General features: G+C 40.1%; 2 protein-coding genes across 4 annotated transcripts in view; both read left to right on the forward strand.

Annotated features, from left to right (window-relative positions):
• Window positions 1-16,612, forward strand: part of nlrc5 (NLR family, CARD domain containing 5) — a 38,813-nt gene extending 22,201 nt beyond the window's left edge. For 2 of the 3 annotated variants that reach the window (XM_085169215.1, XM_085169216.1), the window contains exons 32-55: window positions 49-108; window positions 534-617; window positions 747-830; window positions 1,224-1,313; window positions 1,430-1,495; window positions 2,586-2,669; window positions 3,226-3,303; window positions 3,457-3,543; window positions 3,680-3,733; window positions 3,898-3,945; window positions 4,218-4,301; window positions 4,399-4,482; window positions 7,146-7,220; window positions 7,376-7,453; window positions 9,754-9,837; window positions 10,353-10,442; window positions 10,559-10,642; window positions 11,641-11,724; window positions 11,998-12,081; window positions 12,179-12,262; window positions 12,357-12,434; window positions 13,091-13,174; window positions 13,326-13,409; window positions 13,504-16,612. In XM_085169215.1, coding sequence (XP_085025341.1) covers window positions 49-108; window positions 534-617; window positions 747-830; window positions 1,224-1,313; window positions 1,430-1,495; window positions 2,586-2,669; window positions 3,226-3,303; window positions 3,457-3,543; window positions 3,680-3,733; window positions 3,898-3,945; window positions 4,218-4,301; window positions 4,399-4,482; window positions 7,146-7,220; window positions 7,376-7,453; window positions 9,754-9,837; window positions 10,353-10,442; window positions 10,559-10,642; window positions 11,641-11,724; window positions 11,998-12,081; window positions 12,179-12,262; window positions 12,357-12,434; window positions 13,091-13,174; window positions 13,326-13,409; window positions 13,504-13,585 — 1,894 coding nt within the window. In that variant the 3' untranslated portion in view covers window positions 13,586-16,612. Of the gene's footprint in view, window positions 1-48; window positions 109-533; window positions 618-746; window positions 831-1,223; window positions 1,314-1,429; window positions 1,496-2,585; window positions 2,670-3,225; window positions 3,304-3,456; window positions 3,544-3,679; window positions 3,734-3,897; window positions 3,946-4,217; window positions 4,302-4,398; window positions 4,483-4,558; window positions 4,643-7,145; window positions 7,221-7,375; window positions 7,454-9,753; window positions 9,838-10,352; window positions 10,443-10,558; window positions 10,643-11,640; window positions 11,725-11,997; window positions 12,082-12,178; window positions 12,263-12,356; window positions 12,435-13,090; window positions 13,175-13,325; window positions 13,410-13,503 lie in introns of all 3 variants that reach the window. The other variant, XM_085169217.1, reaches the window with a different exon arrangement.
• A 26-nt stretch (window positions 16,613-16,638) lies between these two features.
• The window catches only part of cpne2 (copine II), a 54,228-nt gene continuing 53,990 nt past the window's right edge, over window positions 16,639-16,876 (forward strand). Inside the window, exon 1 of the mRNA XM_085169219.1 lies at window positions 16,639-16,754. The gene's annotated coding sequence lies outside the window, so the exon portion shown is untranslated. The remainder of the gene's footprint in view (window positions 16,755-16,876) is intronic.

The following is a 16,876-nucleotide window of genomic DNA, read 5'->3' on the forward strand; positions in this document are numbered from 1 at the left end:
CTCTAACTGACCTGTTTTGGTTAATTGCTGCTTTGATCTCTTCTTTAGCCCTCAGGGCGACTCCTTCATCAATTTTGATACAGTGAAAGTGGAACAAGTGAGCTGCAGGTCTGTGATCCGCAACATTTTCACTGCTTACTGATGACTTAACAACATTTGTAGGTTTTCAGACGGCTCACTTTGTCACTTACCCAAGTATTCACGGCTCATACACTATAGCAATTTTAGCTGCTCATCTTAAACTGCATTTCAAGCTGTGTTTATTTTAGAATTTGACTGAAAATATATGTTGTCATAGAACTGTAGAAATGCACAGTTTAATTAAAGATTTTATGGTACTCATTGAAAAAGACAATATTATATAGTGTGAAGCACATTGGGTGTCCTGTATTTTTACAATCTGCCATTTTAATCACCACAGAATTAGAAAGTTCAGGTAAAAGAGGACATCTTACAATAATTACTATAACTAGTAATTAATCAACTTCATGTGCTATGTTTTCTTTCTGTCTCCCTGATTGTGTGTAACACAGGTTAACTCATTTTTGCCTGAAGGGTGACCACTTGAAGAAACTTCTTGAGATCCTGCAGCAGGGTCCCCAGCTTTCAGATCTTGAGTATGAGCCACACAAACATTTAGACACACAATCTTAGAATCACACCCATGGAGCCATGGATAATCCAGTGTTTTCTTCCTGAGCTTTTATCCAGTAAGGATGCTCAGCTCTGCTTTTCTTTCATCACAGTTTGTCAAGTAACCAGCTGGAAGATGAAGACGTGAGCTCTTTTGTGCATTCCCTACCAAGGCTAAAAATCAGCACCTATGTCAAGTAAGACTTTAAACATATTAAGTTCTATATTAAATATAGAGCAGAAGAGTAAAAAATACTTAAATGTACACGCACCACTGACTTTATTAGTTAACCTGTTTAAATGCTTGTTGACACAAATATCTAATCAGTCAATGACATGACAGCAACATGCATTCAGGCGTGTATATAAGGTGAAGATGCCCTAATGCAGTTGAAAGTGAACATCTGAATGGGTTAATAAAAAAGGTGATTTAAGTGATTCTGAACATGGCTAGGTGTACCTAATATATTGTTTGCTGAATGTATAATAAGACTGAGAGTATGAAGCTACGATATTTAGAAATGATGTGTATTGTAGTTAATGAGTAAAATATAGACTAATTCTTTTCTTTAATGAATCTTCATGTGCAGTCTCAGTAACAACAGACTGACCCAGCAGGGGCTGCTGGCTGTGGCCAGCACATTGTGTACCTGTGCTGATGTCTCTGGTGTGGATGTCAGGTAAGTCTACTCATAGGAAAGAAGTTAATGGAATTCTTCTAAGTAATCTATAATGAAATATTTGTCCATGTCTCTCTCTTTGTCCATGGACTCTACTTTCTGATGTCTGCTGGTAGCTTAGGAGAAGAAGAGCGATGCCTTATCTGGTTCAGACAAAATGAAACTCGTGAAAAAACTCTGAGGTAGGAGTTCCATCCAAAATTTCAAAACACTGACTCTGATTCTGAAACGGTGCCCGTATTACCACTGAGTCACTTTGATGAGGTGAGCACAGTGACTCGAGTAAAAACACAGAATTCACACCTACTGGTTTTTTGCTGTATACAGCAAAAAAGAAACCAGTAAAAATTTTAAATATTTTCATTTCAGATAAAGTAAAAAAAAATAATGAGCTGATGAACTTATTAACACTCATGAAACTTTAGTACTAAAGTTTAGTGCTAAAGCACAATAGCACTAAGTGGTGAAAGTCACCTCGAATGCAACTGATTGGGGAACTAAAGCTAAATGATGCCTTTAAAATCAGGGGTAGGCTTCCAGCTCTCACTCTCACATAGACAGGAAATTTGAAGAGTGTTAAAATGTTGAGAGGAGGCGTGAACTAATGCAGAGGTGCAGAGCTCCATGCAGCACTAGTGTGCAGACAGAAAAGAACAAAAGGAAACTTACATGTGGTCTGATTGTATAAGTCAACAGCTGATGTATTCAAAGTAACAAAGTGTCATTGTGAAAAAAAAACAGACTCTCCTTTGGCTTTGTAATTTTTCCTGCGTGAGCTGCACAGGAAACATCTCACAGATATGCACAGATATGTGAACTCTCTACATCTGAAGGTTCATGCACTGAGTTGGTAAACTGACTGACTGCATCAGCAAAGATGAACGGCTGAAAACTTCTAAATCCAGCTTGCACACTGTGGGCGACAAGGAACTGACTTTGCATGTCAGAAGTAGAGCTGAGCATAGCAGTGAACCTTAGAATGTGGTTGTAAATATTCAAAGACATAATTAGTTTCTGGTGTCTGATCGATTTTAGCAGCTCTGAAAGTACCTTCCTTAACTCTAGCACTCACAGTAACAAGAGTTCAGCGTCCTCCAGCTCTCAATAAACGTCCACTACATAATACTATTACAGTGTAATTTGGGGGCTTAGTAGAGGTTAAGGCCTTTTAAAGATTTTAGTACATTTTGGATTTGGCACTAACTTTGCAGAAATCTAAATTTCTTTATGTTTTGTTTTTTTTTTGCCTTCTCTGCTTTATTTCTCCATCAGAATCAGGGAAGGTAGTTTGAAGCATGAACATCTGATCCGATTAGCAGAGATTGTGTCCAGTTGTCCCCATCTGGCCAAAGTGGAGTAAGTATCCCTCAATCTTAAGACAAATTTTTGGGTTTCATCAGATAAAAACAATGGCTTCTTTTTAATTAGTTATTACACTTAATAAAACTGGTTCATAAACTGACTTCTTGTAAAATATGGAAAGATCACAACAAGGCCATATTTCTTTGTTAACATTTTAGATTTGAAACTGCCAGCAAGAAATTGCCTGATTAATGATCAAGTTACTGACCTCACAGCCCGTTGCTCTTTCAGTGGTGCTAGTTTCAGTCATTGTGCAAATGTACTGTTTATAAGGTGGCAGTCAGCTAAGACTGAAGAAGTCACTTGGATGAGTGACGAAACATTTCTCCCACTTAAAACGCTAAGATGAACTTTTTGGGATTTTCTTACCAGGATGATTGAGCATGCATCAAGACAGCAAGGAACTGATTAGAAATGCATCTATTATATATCAAAAGTCTCTTTATGCTAAGAATCTCAGGGTATTCAGGGTTTAACTATTCCTTTCGGGCCTCTATTATCTAACCATGATCAGAAAGTACATAGTGATATGTCTGTGGTTCATCTGCAGATTAAACCACAGCTTACTGGAGCAGACTGAAGATTTCCTACAGCTGCTGAGCTTCAGTCAAAGTGGATGTGTTTTCAGGTGAGACAAGAGAATCTTTACTATTATCTCTTCTGTCAATGTTTTCGGGCTTTTTTCAAACTACAACTTATCCAAATCAGTCATGGCTGTTCAGTAAATGGCTGTTAAAGCACTGAATTATAATGAGTGTATTACACGTGCTTTTCCACTCAGTATTGAGGAGCGTTGGATCAGCGCTGAGAAAGCGGTTGGATTAATGCTCCACTGTTTGCAACTCAATAGCAATATTCAAACTTTCAGGTAAGATATGAATATAGATGCAAATGAACACACATATCAGGAGATGCTCCTTTTAAACAAATCAAACATATTGTAACATTCCCCAAATAAAGATACAGTATGTGTGTCTAAGCTGTGAACTATATTCATTTTCCAGGATTCATCAAAACACACTCCACCTGACCAATTCCCCTGGACTGACGACAGATAGGTAATGATTATTGTTTAATGATTGTTATATAGACAGCAGCTGTACTCTTCGGGAGTTTATTGATTAAAGTGTCAATATAAAATAACAGTTCTTTTGAATTTAATGTTTCTAGAAATCAAATGATTCAGATTTTTGGTTTGTGTCTTTTGCTTGTTTGTTTGCAGTGATCTCTCTGGAAATGCAGCTCAATCGAGCGCCATACAGAAAATTGGGTGCTTTTTTATTTTATACATTCTATTTTACATTTTGATGATACCTGCAAGGAATGCGCACTTTGATTACAGCCTCCACGCACCGCTATATTGCTCAGTGCATATGCTATATATTTAGCTTACCTTGCAGGCAAAAAGAAAAAGCCCACTGTTGTAAAGGTTGCTCTTTTTTCTAGTAAATTGTATTAATTTACACCACACTCTGGCTGAATACCTTTGAAAGTAAAGACAGTATAAAGGAAAAACGAATTCCTCTTATCTCTCTGCTTTAGCCTTGTGGACTGTGCAGTAAATGTGCATCAGCTTGCATCCATAGAGAGCGTCATCCTGAGTTGTCCATTTCTGACAGAACTGGAGTAAGTAGTCACATTTCAGTATTTAACATTAGCATGTACTCTGTAGTACTCAAGGGAAATAAATGAGTAAAAAAAAAATATGTTTGTTCCCATTCAGTTTTTCCCACAACAGCCTCGGTGTAGAGGGAGCTGAGTTTCTCTGTTCTGTTCTTCCCCGGTTGCCCAATCTCACTTCACTCAGGTCAGAACCTTTTCAAATTTGACCAACATGACTTTTAAAGATCTCCTATAACAACTATTTTTTCTGTCATCCACAATATTGCTTCCAAAGAGAGTGATGTGACTGTGCTTGAGACACTGTCACAGGTCTTCCTGCAGCCTAACACAATTCAGCACTTAAAGTGAGCAACACATTTTAGAACTTGTCCGAAGCACTTTTAGAACATTAATTTTCAATTCCCTTATTGATTCATTCATTTAGCAACACTCTTCCACTGGACATTACAAATACCTACATGGCCAATGCTCCATTCAGGATATCTGGAAAATTAGAGCATTCATAAAAATAATAATGATAATAATATAAAAAAAAAAAAGCAGCTGTGGATTGCATGATTCCAAAACCTTGAAAAGTTGGCCATATCTCAGATTGTCATAACTGCTGTTAGGATTTTATAATGTTCCCAATTTAAGGAGGAATTATAACACTTTCCTCTGTTTTCCTTTGTTCGGTCACCATCAATACTGCTAAAGACTGCTCCACAGCGCTACCTATAGGGCTGTGCAAAAGTAATGAGCCACCCATTATTTCTTTGTAATATGTTTCCAGCAAACCAGATTTTCTTGTACCTGAACTTTTCAATAGGAATGTTTTTTATTCAGCCATTTAACACTGACTCATGGATTGTTCAAACGCAGAAAAGACACTAAAGGTGAACCAGTGCTGTGCCTACACATAAAACTTGTCAAAGAACTATTTTCATTACTAGCAGCCTGGAGCATAATTGGTTCTCATTTAGTTAATAAATGTCAAAGCTAGCACAGTTTCAAAGGCATAAAACAGTATTTTTCACCAATACGGTAGTTCCCAAAGAGCTTTTATATGTATTTAACAAGTGTAGTGAAGACGTGGAGGAAGAAGTGACAGGCTCATAAAAAACCCAAATATATAAGCCATCCTTAGTGAGGCCCAGAATAAAGGCCCTGTATGATAAATAAACACCTTTCCCTTCACACCACCTGGTGAACTGTTTTCATGATCTTCTGTGGACAGAAGAGGCTCACTGTAGAGGCTCACTGCTCAAAGTAATGTAAAGCAATTAAAAGTGATGCAGTAAATTACTTAATTTTTCACCAAAGGAAGGATTTGTTACAATATTTGTTACATTACATTCATGTTACTCTGTATAATGATCTAAATGCATTGTCACTAGTGTTGGGCAAGTTACTTTGCAGAAGTAACTAGTAACTATAATTAATTACTTTTTCAAAGTAATTAATTATAGTTACTAGTCACTTTTTCAAAAAAGTAACTAAGTTAGTAACTGAGTTACAAGAATCTAAAAGTAATTAACTACTTGAAAAGTAACTATTGCGTTACTTTAAAAAAAATGTTAATCCCTCTGGGGTCCAAGTTATAATTGGCCATTTTTAACTACTTTTGATTTGACCTCTACATTTCACCTTTAAAAACGATTTACTTTGCCTTGTTTGGTATCATTCTTTTCAGCACAACCTCACATGTCTGAATTTACAGTTATGTTTTCATGTTGACATACTGTATTAACACAATTGATCTAAAATCAGACAAAAAACATAAAATCCGAGTAGAAAAAGTTATATTTTTTACTGTAACAACCACAAACATGTTTATTGAATCATATTTCATAACTTAAAATGCAAATATAAATTGTCAATTTTAAAATCATATGCACAAGTTTTGCAAACAACAAAGTTATTTGCAGCATTTACATTTTACCCTTTTTTTTAATAACTTAATAATAATTAATAATAATTTTTCTTACTTACTTTTACTTAGAACAATCAGCTGTTCTCCATTCAATAAGATGCCACACAAATTATTTTAGCCACTCAAAAAAAATAATCTCTGTCCACTATAAAGGAGAACATGATGGGCTGATACCTGCAGGTCTGACAGCAGCAGGTGTATCACTCCTTTTTTTACCTGGACACAACATTCGCCTCATTGTTCTGACACACAACACAAAACTATCCACAACACTACACACTAACTACACAAGACAACACATGAACTAGACGCTCCAAACACGCTAAATGTCACAAATCTCTCACATCTCAAAACTCTCTCTCTCTCTCTCTCTCCATCACTCCTAAAACTTCCCGTTTTTTTTTTTTGTTTTTTTTTTTGCTCATAAGCAGAGAGTGCTCGCTGCGCTGTCCTTAGACAGTAAACGTGACGAAACTACTGAGGAAAAAACGCAGCGTATATATTGTTTATCATGACTCTGGTTTTACGTGGCCTATCAACACAATTTAAAAACTGGTATATATCACCTTGTTGCTTTGTCATCTTTAAGTGGTCATGTGATTGGCTTACCACGACTACTTTATTCTTCCTCAGTCAAACAGCAGCACTCATGCGATTGTTTTGCCCCATTAGCTCCAGGTGTTGTGCCAAAAAGTGATCGTCTACCAGCTGATTGTAGCACAAACACAACAAAAATAAAGGCTTGTTAGATGTTTTGTTTTGTTTTTTTTCCTTTTTGTCTGTCTGGCCTACTGAGCCTTTATAATGCAAGTAGCAAATTTAGTAATATAGTAGTAATATATTACTGAAAAATGTAATGTGATTACAGTAAGAGTTACTTCAGAATGTGTTACACCGAGAACTGGGTGGCTCTAACCATCCTCTGTTTCTTCCAGTCTGTCGGGTCATCAGATTAGTGAGACGGCAGCTCAGAGTATGACCACGTTTCTGCCCTGTCTACGATCACTCAAGTAAGCATTTGTGATATATAAGATGAGTGTGGATGTACTTCTCTACATGACTGTGTGAAAAATAATGTCTAGAATATGAACTTCTATTTAGGCTGCTGTAAAATGTTGCACACAGTGAGTAAACATTTGTTCACAATGGAACTTCTCTGCTGTAGTCTTTCCCACTGTGTTTTGCCTGGAGGACTGCAGCTCATTGAAGCACTGGGACAGTGTGTTATTCTTGAAGACCTTTGGTAAGGCACACACACACATACAACAATACAGCTGTTTTTTTCTGTTGGATAAAATAAAGTACGCTGAACATGGTCCATTCGGACTCAATGTCCCCCGCCTCCCTCGGAATGCTGTTGAAGCTCTGCCAGAGGTGTGCGTTGAAGATCTCGCGGACTGGGGCCTCTGCTAGTCGTTCCCAGCACACCCTCACACCCGAGGGAGGCGGGGGACATTGAGTCCGAATGGACCATGTTCAGCGTCGCCATTGCCGAAGCTGCTGCATTGAGCTGCGGCCGCAAGGTGGTTGGTGCCTGCCGTGGTGGTAATCCCCGAACCAAATGGTGGACACCAGAGGTGAAGGGAGCCACCAGGCTGAAAAAGGAGTCCTATCGGGCTTGGTTAGCCTGTGGGACTCCGGAGGCAGCCGACAGGTATCGACAGGCCAAGCGGAATGCAGCTCGGGCAGTGGCTGAAGCAAAAACTCGGGTGTGGGAGGAGTTCGGAGAGGCCATGGAAAAAGACTTTCGGACTGCCTCGAAGAGATTCTGGCAAACCGTCAGGCGTCTCAGGAGGGGAAAGCGGTGCTCTGCCTGCACTGTGTATAGTGCTGGTGGGAAGGTGGGACCTTCTTAATCCCACTGACGCGTCTTCCGAGGAGGAAGCAGAGTCTGGGGATGAGGGGAATGACCCGCCAATTTCCGGGGGCGAGGTCACTGAGGCAGTTAAACAACTCCTTGGTGGCAGAGCCCCTGGTGTTGATGAGGTCCGCCCCGAGTTCCTGAAGGCTCTGGACGTTGTAGGGCTGTCTTGGTTGACACGCCTCTGCAATGTTGTGTGGCGATCAGGGGCAGTACCCCTGGACTGGCAGACCGGGGTGGTGGTCCCCATCTTTAAGAAGGGGGGGGGAGGGTGTGTTCCAACTACAGGGGGATCACACTCCTCAGCCTCCCCGGGAAAGTCTATGCCAGGGTGCTGGAAAGGAGAGTTCGTCTGCTAGTCGAACCTCGGATACAGGAGGAACAATGCGGTTTTCGTCCTGGTCGCGGAACACTGGACCAGCTCTTCATCCTCTCGAGGATACTTGAGGGTGCATGGGAGTTTGCCCAACCAGTCTACATGTGTTTTGTGGACTTGGAGAAGGCATTCGACCGTGTCCCTCGGGGTGTCCTGTGGGAAGTGTTGCGGGAGTATGGGGTGTCTGGCCCATTGCTACGGGCCATTCGATCCCTATACAACTGTTGCAAGAGCTTGGTTCGCATTGCCGGCAATAAGTCGGACTCGTTCCTGGTGGGTGATGGGCTCCGCCAGGGCTGCCCTTTGTCACCGGTTCTGTTCATAATTTTTATGGACAGGATTTCTAGGCGCAGCCAAGTGGCGGAGGGCTTTCGCTTTGGTGGCCTCAGAATCTCATCTCTGATTTTTGCGGATGATGTGGTTCTGTTGGCTTCATCGGGTGGGGGCCTCCAGCTCGCACTGGAGCGGTTCGCAGCCGAGTGTGAAGCAGCAGGAATGAGGATCAGCACCTCCAAATCTGAGGCCATGGTTCTCAGCCGGAAAAGGGTGGAGTGCCCACTCCGGGTCGGGGATGAGTTCCTGCCCCAAGTGGAGGAGTTCAAGTATCTCGGGGTCTTGTTCGCGAGTGATGGGAGAAGGGAGCCGGAGAGCGACAGACGGCTTGGGGCTGCAGCTGCAGTAATGCGGACGCTGCACCGGTCCGTCGTGGTGAAGAGGGAGCTGAGTGTAAAAGCGAAGCTCTCAATTTACCGGTCGATCTACGTCCCTACCCTCACCTATGGCCACGAGCTGTGGGTAGTGACCGAAAGGACGAGATCGCGGATACAAGCGGCGGAAATGAGCTTCCTCCGAAGGGTGGCTGGCCTCTCCCTTAGAGATAGGGTGAGAAGTTCGGCCATCCGGGAGGGGCTCAGAGTAGAGCCGCTGCTGCTCCACATCGAAAGGAGCCAGCTGAGGTGATTTGGGCATCTGACAAGGATGCCCCCTGGGCGCCTCCTGGGTGAGGTGTTCCAGACATGTCCCACCAGGAGGAGGCCCCGGGGCAGACCCAGGACACGCTGGAGAGATTATATCTCTCGGCTGGCCTGGGAACACCTTGGTATTCCCCCGGATAAGCTGGAGGAGGTGGCTGGGGAGAGGGAGGTCTGGGCCTCTTTGCTTAGGCTGCTGCCCCCGCGACCCGGCCTCGGATAAAGCGGAGGAAGATGGATGGATGGATGGATGGATGGATGGATGGATGGATGGATAAAATAAAGTAGCTGTTAAAAAATGTCAGTTTTTTCCTGTGTTTTCTTTGCACCCTAAGTTTGGATTCTGTGGCACTGAATGAGGAGAGCAGGATGTGTCTGGCACGAGCTCTAAAAAATATCAACTCTGTTCGCCGTCTCAGGTAAGAAACACTCTCAGTTTCTTTGAGGTAGTCAGAATCCAAGAGCTAAAGTAAATCTTGGTTTGTTCTTTACCACATAGCCTTCAGGATTTATTGAACAGAGATCAAAACCCTTCCAGGCAGACATCTTTGCTGTTTTCACCACAGTGCACTTCACTCTGCATTTACACTATAATGCACATGCTGCTTTTTGTACTGCAGGAACTGTTGGTGCTGTTTGTCATACCAGCATGTCATCAGGCTCTTATGAACCTCATAATTAGTTAGTAGGATCTGATCCTACTAATCCCCCTACCCCCACCCCCCACCCCACCCCAGGGACGAATTTATCCCTTATCATTCCCAGTTCTCTCACAGTGCTAAGCTGTAAAATGTAGCTGGCAAGGTGCCTGGTCAGCATATGTCAAAGCCTTTTATGCATTTCTAAAATACAGATCATATTCCCATGGCTATAAATCCGCATCAAAATACACATCTACCTAACATAACTAATACATTTTGTATGTGTGTACCAGGCTGAATGAGATTGTCACAGCAATGGACAATCTCAGCGTTCTGGATCTCCTGGCTGCCACGAAGGGACACGCACATTTAGAGCAGATAGAGTGAGTCTTTCATTCATACCTAGCGCTCGCTGCACATTACCATTCACCTTCTGTCAGTCTGTCATTAAAAAAAGAAGAAGCTTGGCTTTGAGAATGTTGGATTTGCTCTTTCTCAGGCTGGGGGGCTGGAGGATGGCTTGCAGAGGAATAGAAGAGCTAAACAGGCTCATTCCGAACTGGAAAGAGCTCAGGAAGCTAAAGTAGGTACACAGAGGGTGGAAAACATGGAAAGTTTGTATTTTACTGATCTCCAAAACCCTCTAGCTACATTTCCAACATGTTTTCTCCAGGATATGTTCACCTTCACCCCAAGAGAAATAGTGATATTTTTATTAATGCTTTAAAAAACCTTTTTTATGTCACATGACCATCTTATTTTTTTTTTAAAGAGAATGGTATTTTTATGCTTATACTTCATATTTTCATATCCAGCTCCGGTATCAACCCCTGAAGTACTCATTTAAATGTGCACAAGTTAAACTCTTTGGCTTGAAAGAAAGCTTCCCAAAATTTGATGAAGAAATTTGCAACTTTGTTGCCTCCACTGGGCTCACTGTCTCTACTTCCTTCCACTTTTATTTGTAGATCCCAATGAATAATTGTTGTGGCAGGCAGTAAACCTATACACATCGAGTAAACTGAATCTGAATCTGAGGTTGCATAGCCAGAAACAATGACCCAGATTAAATTCAATCCAAAGTTCTTCCAGTAACTAATGCAATCTATGCCATAAGGACATAAGTACTGGGCCAAATCTTGTAATCTTTGAATTCAGGTGTTTTCAGTCCATTTGCCACAGATCTATCAAATCAAGCACCCAACCATGCAGTATGTCTTTGCAAACAGTTGTGAAAAAATAAGTCAAGTCAGCTTGTGAAGTTTCTTTGGTCCTAAATATTCCGTGATCAGCTGTAAATGATATTATTGCAAAGCTGAAGCGTTTAGGTAGTTTATGGCACAGTTTCAAAAGGGTTTCCAGTTACCTATAGAGCAGATTTAATTGAGCTATATCAATCCACTGTAATGTGTAGGGTGTCTATTATCCATATAATTTAAAAGTAAAGTTTGAGTTAGGTTTGGCGCCATCAAGTGGAATAATCAAAAAAACAAACTATCGACAAAACACTTTACATGGTCCATTAACAGTTATTAAAAATGAGTACTTTTGCTTTTCTTGCTGTGTGTGTTTATCCTCCAGGCTGTCAAAGAACCTTATCAGTGACCAATCAGGAGAGAAGCTGCTTGAGGCTTTGAAAGCCTGCAGCCACCTGGAGGAGCTCGGGTGAGAATGTGTTTCATTCCTGTAAATGTGCTTTTGGTACTTGATTGCAACACTATGCAAGAGTTTGCATGTGCATGCACTTGGCTAAAGAAGTGCACAAAATAAGCCCTCAAAACTTTTGAGCGAACATTTTAATCTTCAAAATTGTTTATTTTCCTTGGAAAAGCTGAGTTTGATATATTTGGCTATATCATTAATTGGCATTTAACTCAAGCAACTCAAAGATTGTTTTAAAATGTACATATTTATACGTCTTTTTGTGCACTCTTCCAGTCTGTCCGATAACAAACTGGGAAAGCTCACTGCTGCCAGGATGGCCCTCATTTTCCCATCACTGACACACCTCAGTGTGTTAGAGTAAGTCTCACACAGGGTTATATGTTCTTATTGATATGTGTTTCTCCCCTCACTTATTCAGCCTTTTTGTTCTTCTGTATTTCTGTGTCATTTATAGCATTTCGCTCAACCACATTGACCATGAAGGCTCCGATAGCCTTTCCAAAGCCATAATGTGCATGAAGAACCTCAAAAAGATTAAGTAAGACTCATTTGCTTTGATTATTTTCAGAATCACAGCTCACACAGGTGACTACACTTACTGATTGTGTTTTGTCTTTTGCACAATAATTCAGCCTGACCTCTGTTGGGACTTCAGAGCTGCGTCCTGTTGTAGCCAGTCTGGCTCACTGTCCCCTCATACAGGAAGTTGGGTAAGATAAAGCGAAGTGATCCAACATTTAATAATCTGGTGGTGTTCTGTGTTCTACTCATGGACATGTCAGTTCTATAAGAGTTGGCACACACTGTATGTAATGATTTGTCAATCTTGTAAACTCATGTTTTATTCACAGTAGAAAATAGAAAACGCATCAAAGGTTTATTATTTATTTTTTATTGCAGATTGTTCAGCCTCTGTCCATCACTACTTCTTTTTATACCCCACTATGTGACCAACCCATTGCATATTAACCTAATTATTTGCTAAATGGTCTCCACATGTTTCTTTATATTGCCACTTTCTTTTCCACCCTTTTGTTGCCCTTGTCTCAGCTTTTCTGAGACACTCAAATACAAAATGAGTAAATATTTTTCTCAGTTTAAACACTGGATGTTTTCCATTGCCACTTATGAACAGAATGTGGATTTATGAACTCTGCAGATCATTTCATTCTGTTTTTGCCTACATTTTACACAGCACCGCACATTTTAAGGAATTGATTATTTAATTATTTAAGGTATTATTGTACATAACACTCTAGTTTTTAATTAAAAAGTAATTTATGATATTCGCATCTTAGGATAACATTTTTGCGTGATGCTTCAGCTTCTGTTCATCAAACCTCTCTCTCTGTGTCTTGGAGTCTAGTCTGGGTTGGAATAACTGTCGTGATGAAGTGGCACTGGAAGTGGCCAGGGTTTTGCCTTTCTGTCATACGCTGACTCAGATAGAGTGAGTAAAACACACACATAAAGACCCGCAACTGCGAGAGTTTTGCTTTTTTCATTCCACTTTTCATTTAGGCTTTTTTATATTTATAAAACCAATAAGGAAAACAACTCTTGTGTCAGTACATGAGAGATTAAGTGTTTATTTCTCACAGTCTCGAGTGCAACAGCTTGAGTGTTTCTGGAGCGGAGGCCCTGCTTAAAGCCTTAAGGTTCTGCCCTGCTCTGCAACTCATCAGGTAAACTTCCTGCACTGCTAGACCTGCATTATCCAAGGAAACCTTATTAATTTCTAATGTTCTGGCCTTTATAAGTTATTGAACTTGGTTTCAGACTCTGGAAGAACAAAATCTTTGAGGATGATGTCCATAGGCTCGGTCTAAGGGACAGGAGGATGAATTTCTCTTCCACCTGATATGATCTGCACTGCTGGACAGTTGAGAAGCACAATTCCAGTTCATCAGCACCAGTGCAGATGAACAGTCCAGTACTTCTTCTGCCAACACTGACTTAGAAATCTGTGAGAATTTTTTTTTTTTTTTGCTTAAAGTGCTTTGGGATTTTTTTTTCTAAGTGCTGCTCTATTGAAACACGGCTGTACAGTTGAAATAAGTTTGTTAGAACAAGAAGAAATAATGTATTTTTGAAACTATTTAAATCCCTGACTTTGCACTGATTGGCCTTTGGTTTCACAAAGCAGGAGATGGGTGGAAGTCACTGAAACCTTTTTTTCAAAAGCTGCTGTCAGATTAACAGGGGAGCACACAAAGAGGTTTATGGACACAAATTGGGAGAGGTGGCACGCTCAGCTGATCAGTAGAACACCACACTAGATTTTGAACAAAAAGTGTTTTCTTCAAAGCCACTGAAATAAAACACATACTTTTGCAATGAGTCGTATAATCAGCAGTAGAATTTGCTTTTTTAGGGCTGAGGGTGTACTGTCATCACCTTCCCAGGCGGGCGAGTAGGTGGGCAAGGACACCCAAATGAGTGATGCTGAGAGACTGGCCAGCTGCTTCCTGTTTTATCATTGAATTCCTGGGAGAAAGGAAAAACATACACATAAACAAAGCAGGGCCCGCCTGTTCAGTTTTAACTAATGTATCACACTCATGACTAACCCTTCCCTACTGAATTGAACAGATAATATTTTACTGTTATAACAGGACTACAGTATTTCTCATATGACAGGATCATTTCAAACTTGTTACAATAAAGTTAGAAAAAGTCACAAAGTACATTAAAGATGGCTTTTAAAAAAGATTACACTAACTTATGTATGCACTTAAAGAAGTGTGAAATCACTAAACCTGTGTTGAGCCCCGGCTTTCAGTAGCACACCACTGAGCTCCCAAACTGCTGTGAAAATAAAGGCCACACTGTGTTATTTTCCTGTGAGGAAATGATGAATATATCTTTGCAGACTCTGATACGAGGAGTCAATTTGCATTGTGGAATGTTTACAATAATTAGAGGCCACATTACTGAAAACACAAGAAATCACAAAGTCACAGTGAAAGAAGAGTTATCTGCTCCTATGGTCACTCTAGGTCGTGGTCTCTATCCAATATGCGTATTTATTTCTGCTGTTTATCATAGGAGGACCCAAGAAATTGTATGTATTTATTGAGCTGTGATTGAATCAGGGTTGAAAATTTTAAAAATAAATATTTTTATAGGAATGTGTTGCTTTGTGACCAAAAGAAGATACTGTAACTTTTGCAGGTCGCACCAGTTGTATTTCTGACTTTCTAAAGTCATGCTGATGCTTTGATTTCTGAATGTAATGCACCTTATTCCTTTCTCTTTTCCTGTGTGTAATTGTCCGTTTTTTGTTTTTGTTTTTGTTTTGATTTTTCCTTGGATTTTTGGAGCAACACTGGCTCTTACTGAAAGGATTTAAAATTGTTTATCTGTTAAATATAGTTTTTGAAAGGTTTGTGTGCAGGTTGTGCTTGACAGAAAAATTGCAGATACTTTTGATATTCCCCGACTATGAGTTGCATTAAGATGTCACCTGCTAATTAGAAAACTTTAAATTGAGTTTCTATTTTTTGTTATGTCAGCGGTTTTATAAAGTATGATGTTAAATTTAAACAGATCAACAAACTCAACAAAATCTGCTCTAGCAATACATGCCAGCTAAATAAAGTCTAATACAAAAATATGCACCTCAACTATAATATACAACTTAAAAAAAATTCTGGTTTGTTCTCAATGTCAACAATTAAAAGTTGATACCTGATTGCTTCATGCTTTGTCTTTACATCTTTTTGGTGTAGATTAGGTCATCTTACGTGCTGCTCATTGTGGAAAGCACAATTTATACCTCTCCTGTTTCCTTCTCAGCGGCACGACGTCAGTGAAATGTTATCATTTATGTTCGCTTTCCGCCCTCTTGTGGTTAACAGTGGTACTGCAGAATGGGCTTACCAAAACTTGGGTCCTTTCACTTCAGGTGTTTGTGTGTGGATTGAAGCACTGAGTCCTTAAAAAGTTAGACACAAATCATTGTAAACATTTGTGAAGGTTAGTTTACGCTTGTGGATCATATCGTACGCATTTGCAACCCTTCGGAGGCAAATTTCTCTCCGTAGAAGATGGATTTGCTTTGCTTGCTATTCTTGCACAATGTTCATATGAAATTATCAGAAAAATGTGTATACCCCAGGATCAACGAGACTCTGAAACTGTGGACGTGCTTACACGCAGCACATAAAAACATGCAAATGTGACTAAAGATGCAAACTTTTACAAGGGTAATTTACATTTTATTGAAATACAACTAAATAACAATAGAAACTAAAATAAGACTGAATACATAACACATAAAATACTGCGCATGCAGATGTACATGCTTTGACTTTGCTGCATTTAGCAGAAGCATAAAACATTGGGAGATACTTTCAAAATAATGCTAAAGTGCTGATTCTTTCGTGCTTTTGAGTACTGTAAATAGCCTTAATTTACATCTAATGTGGCTGTAGTGTTAAAAGTAAGTGAACAAACTTGGGGCCTGATGTCTGTACTATTCACAAGGAAGAAGATTAAATTCATGTTTTAGAGCTAAACTAAGTACTTTTTAAGTTAAAAAAAATCTAAATAATTGAAAAAAATGTGTTAAATGTGGAATAAATGCATTCCCCGTATTAACTAGGGTTAAAAAAATATGCATCTTTTCCCTGTTCTGTAATTTTATGGAAAATATAGACACTGATCGCTCATGAATGACTAACCGGAAGTAGTTTTTTCTGCTTGACTCTTCCGCTTTTGTTTTGGGAGTGAGTTTGTCGTACTTCCGCTGTGAGGCCACCACTGTTGGCTTTATTAAACTCCGTCCTTCAGTGGCCGGGCGCAGAGAGCACAGTCCAGGCTACGAGGATGGTTTGTGTTCACACACTGTTGCGCCTTCCAGGATACTCCGGTTAAAAAAAATAATTAATAATAAAAAAAATGTTAACCTCAGCTTTCACTCATTTATAGGAAAATTGGCTCTGCTTTTCCTCTCTCTTCACTGTGCGCAGCACTTAAAGATTTTTTTAAGTGAAAAGCGGCGGAGAAGTTGTTCGTCATTTACCGAGGTGAGTCGGTTTCACATTTTCCTGTTGGGTTTACATTAGAAGAAGAGATCTGACAGCAGCTCCCGAGTCAAAGGGGAACCGGGGAGCTTCTAAGACGCAAAAATAACCCTTGCAGCCAAAAT

Source organism: Neolamprologus multifasciatus, chromosome 7 (genome assembly GCF_963576455.1).
Source record: "Neolamprologus multifasciatus chromosome 7, fNeoMul1.2, whole genome shotgun sequence".
NCBI classification, from domain to species: domain Eukaryota; kingdom Metazoa; phylum Chordata; class Actinopteri; order Cichliformes; family Cichlidae; genus Neolamprologus; species Neolamprologus multifasciatus.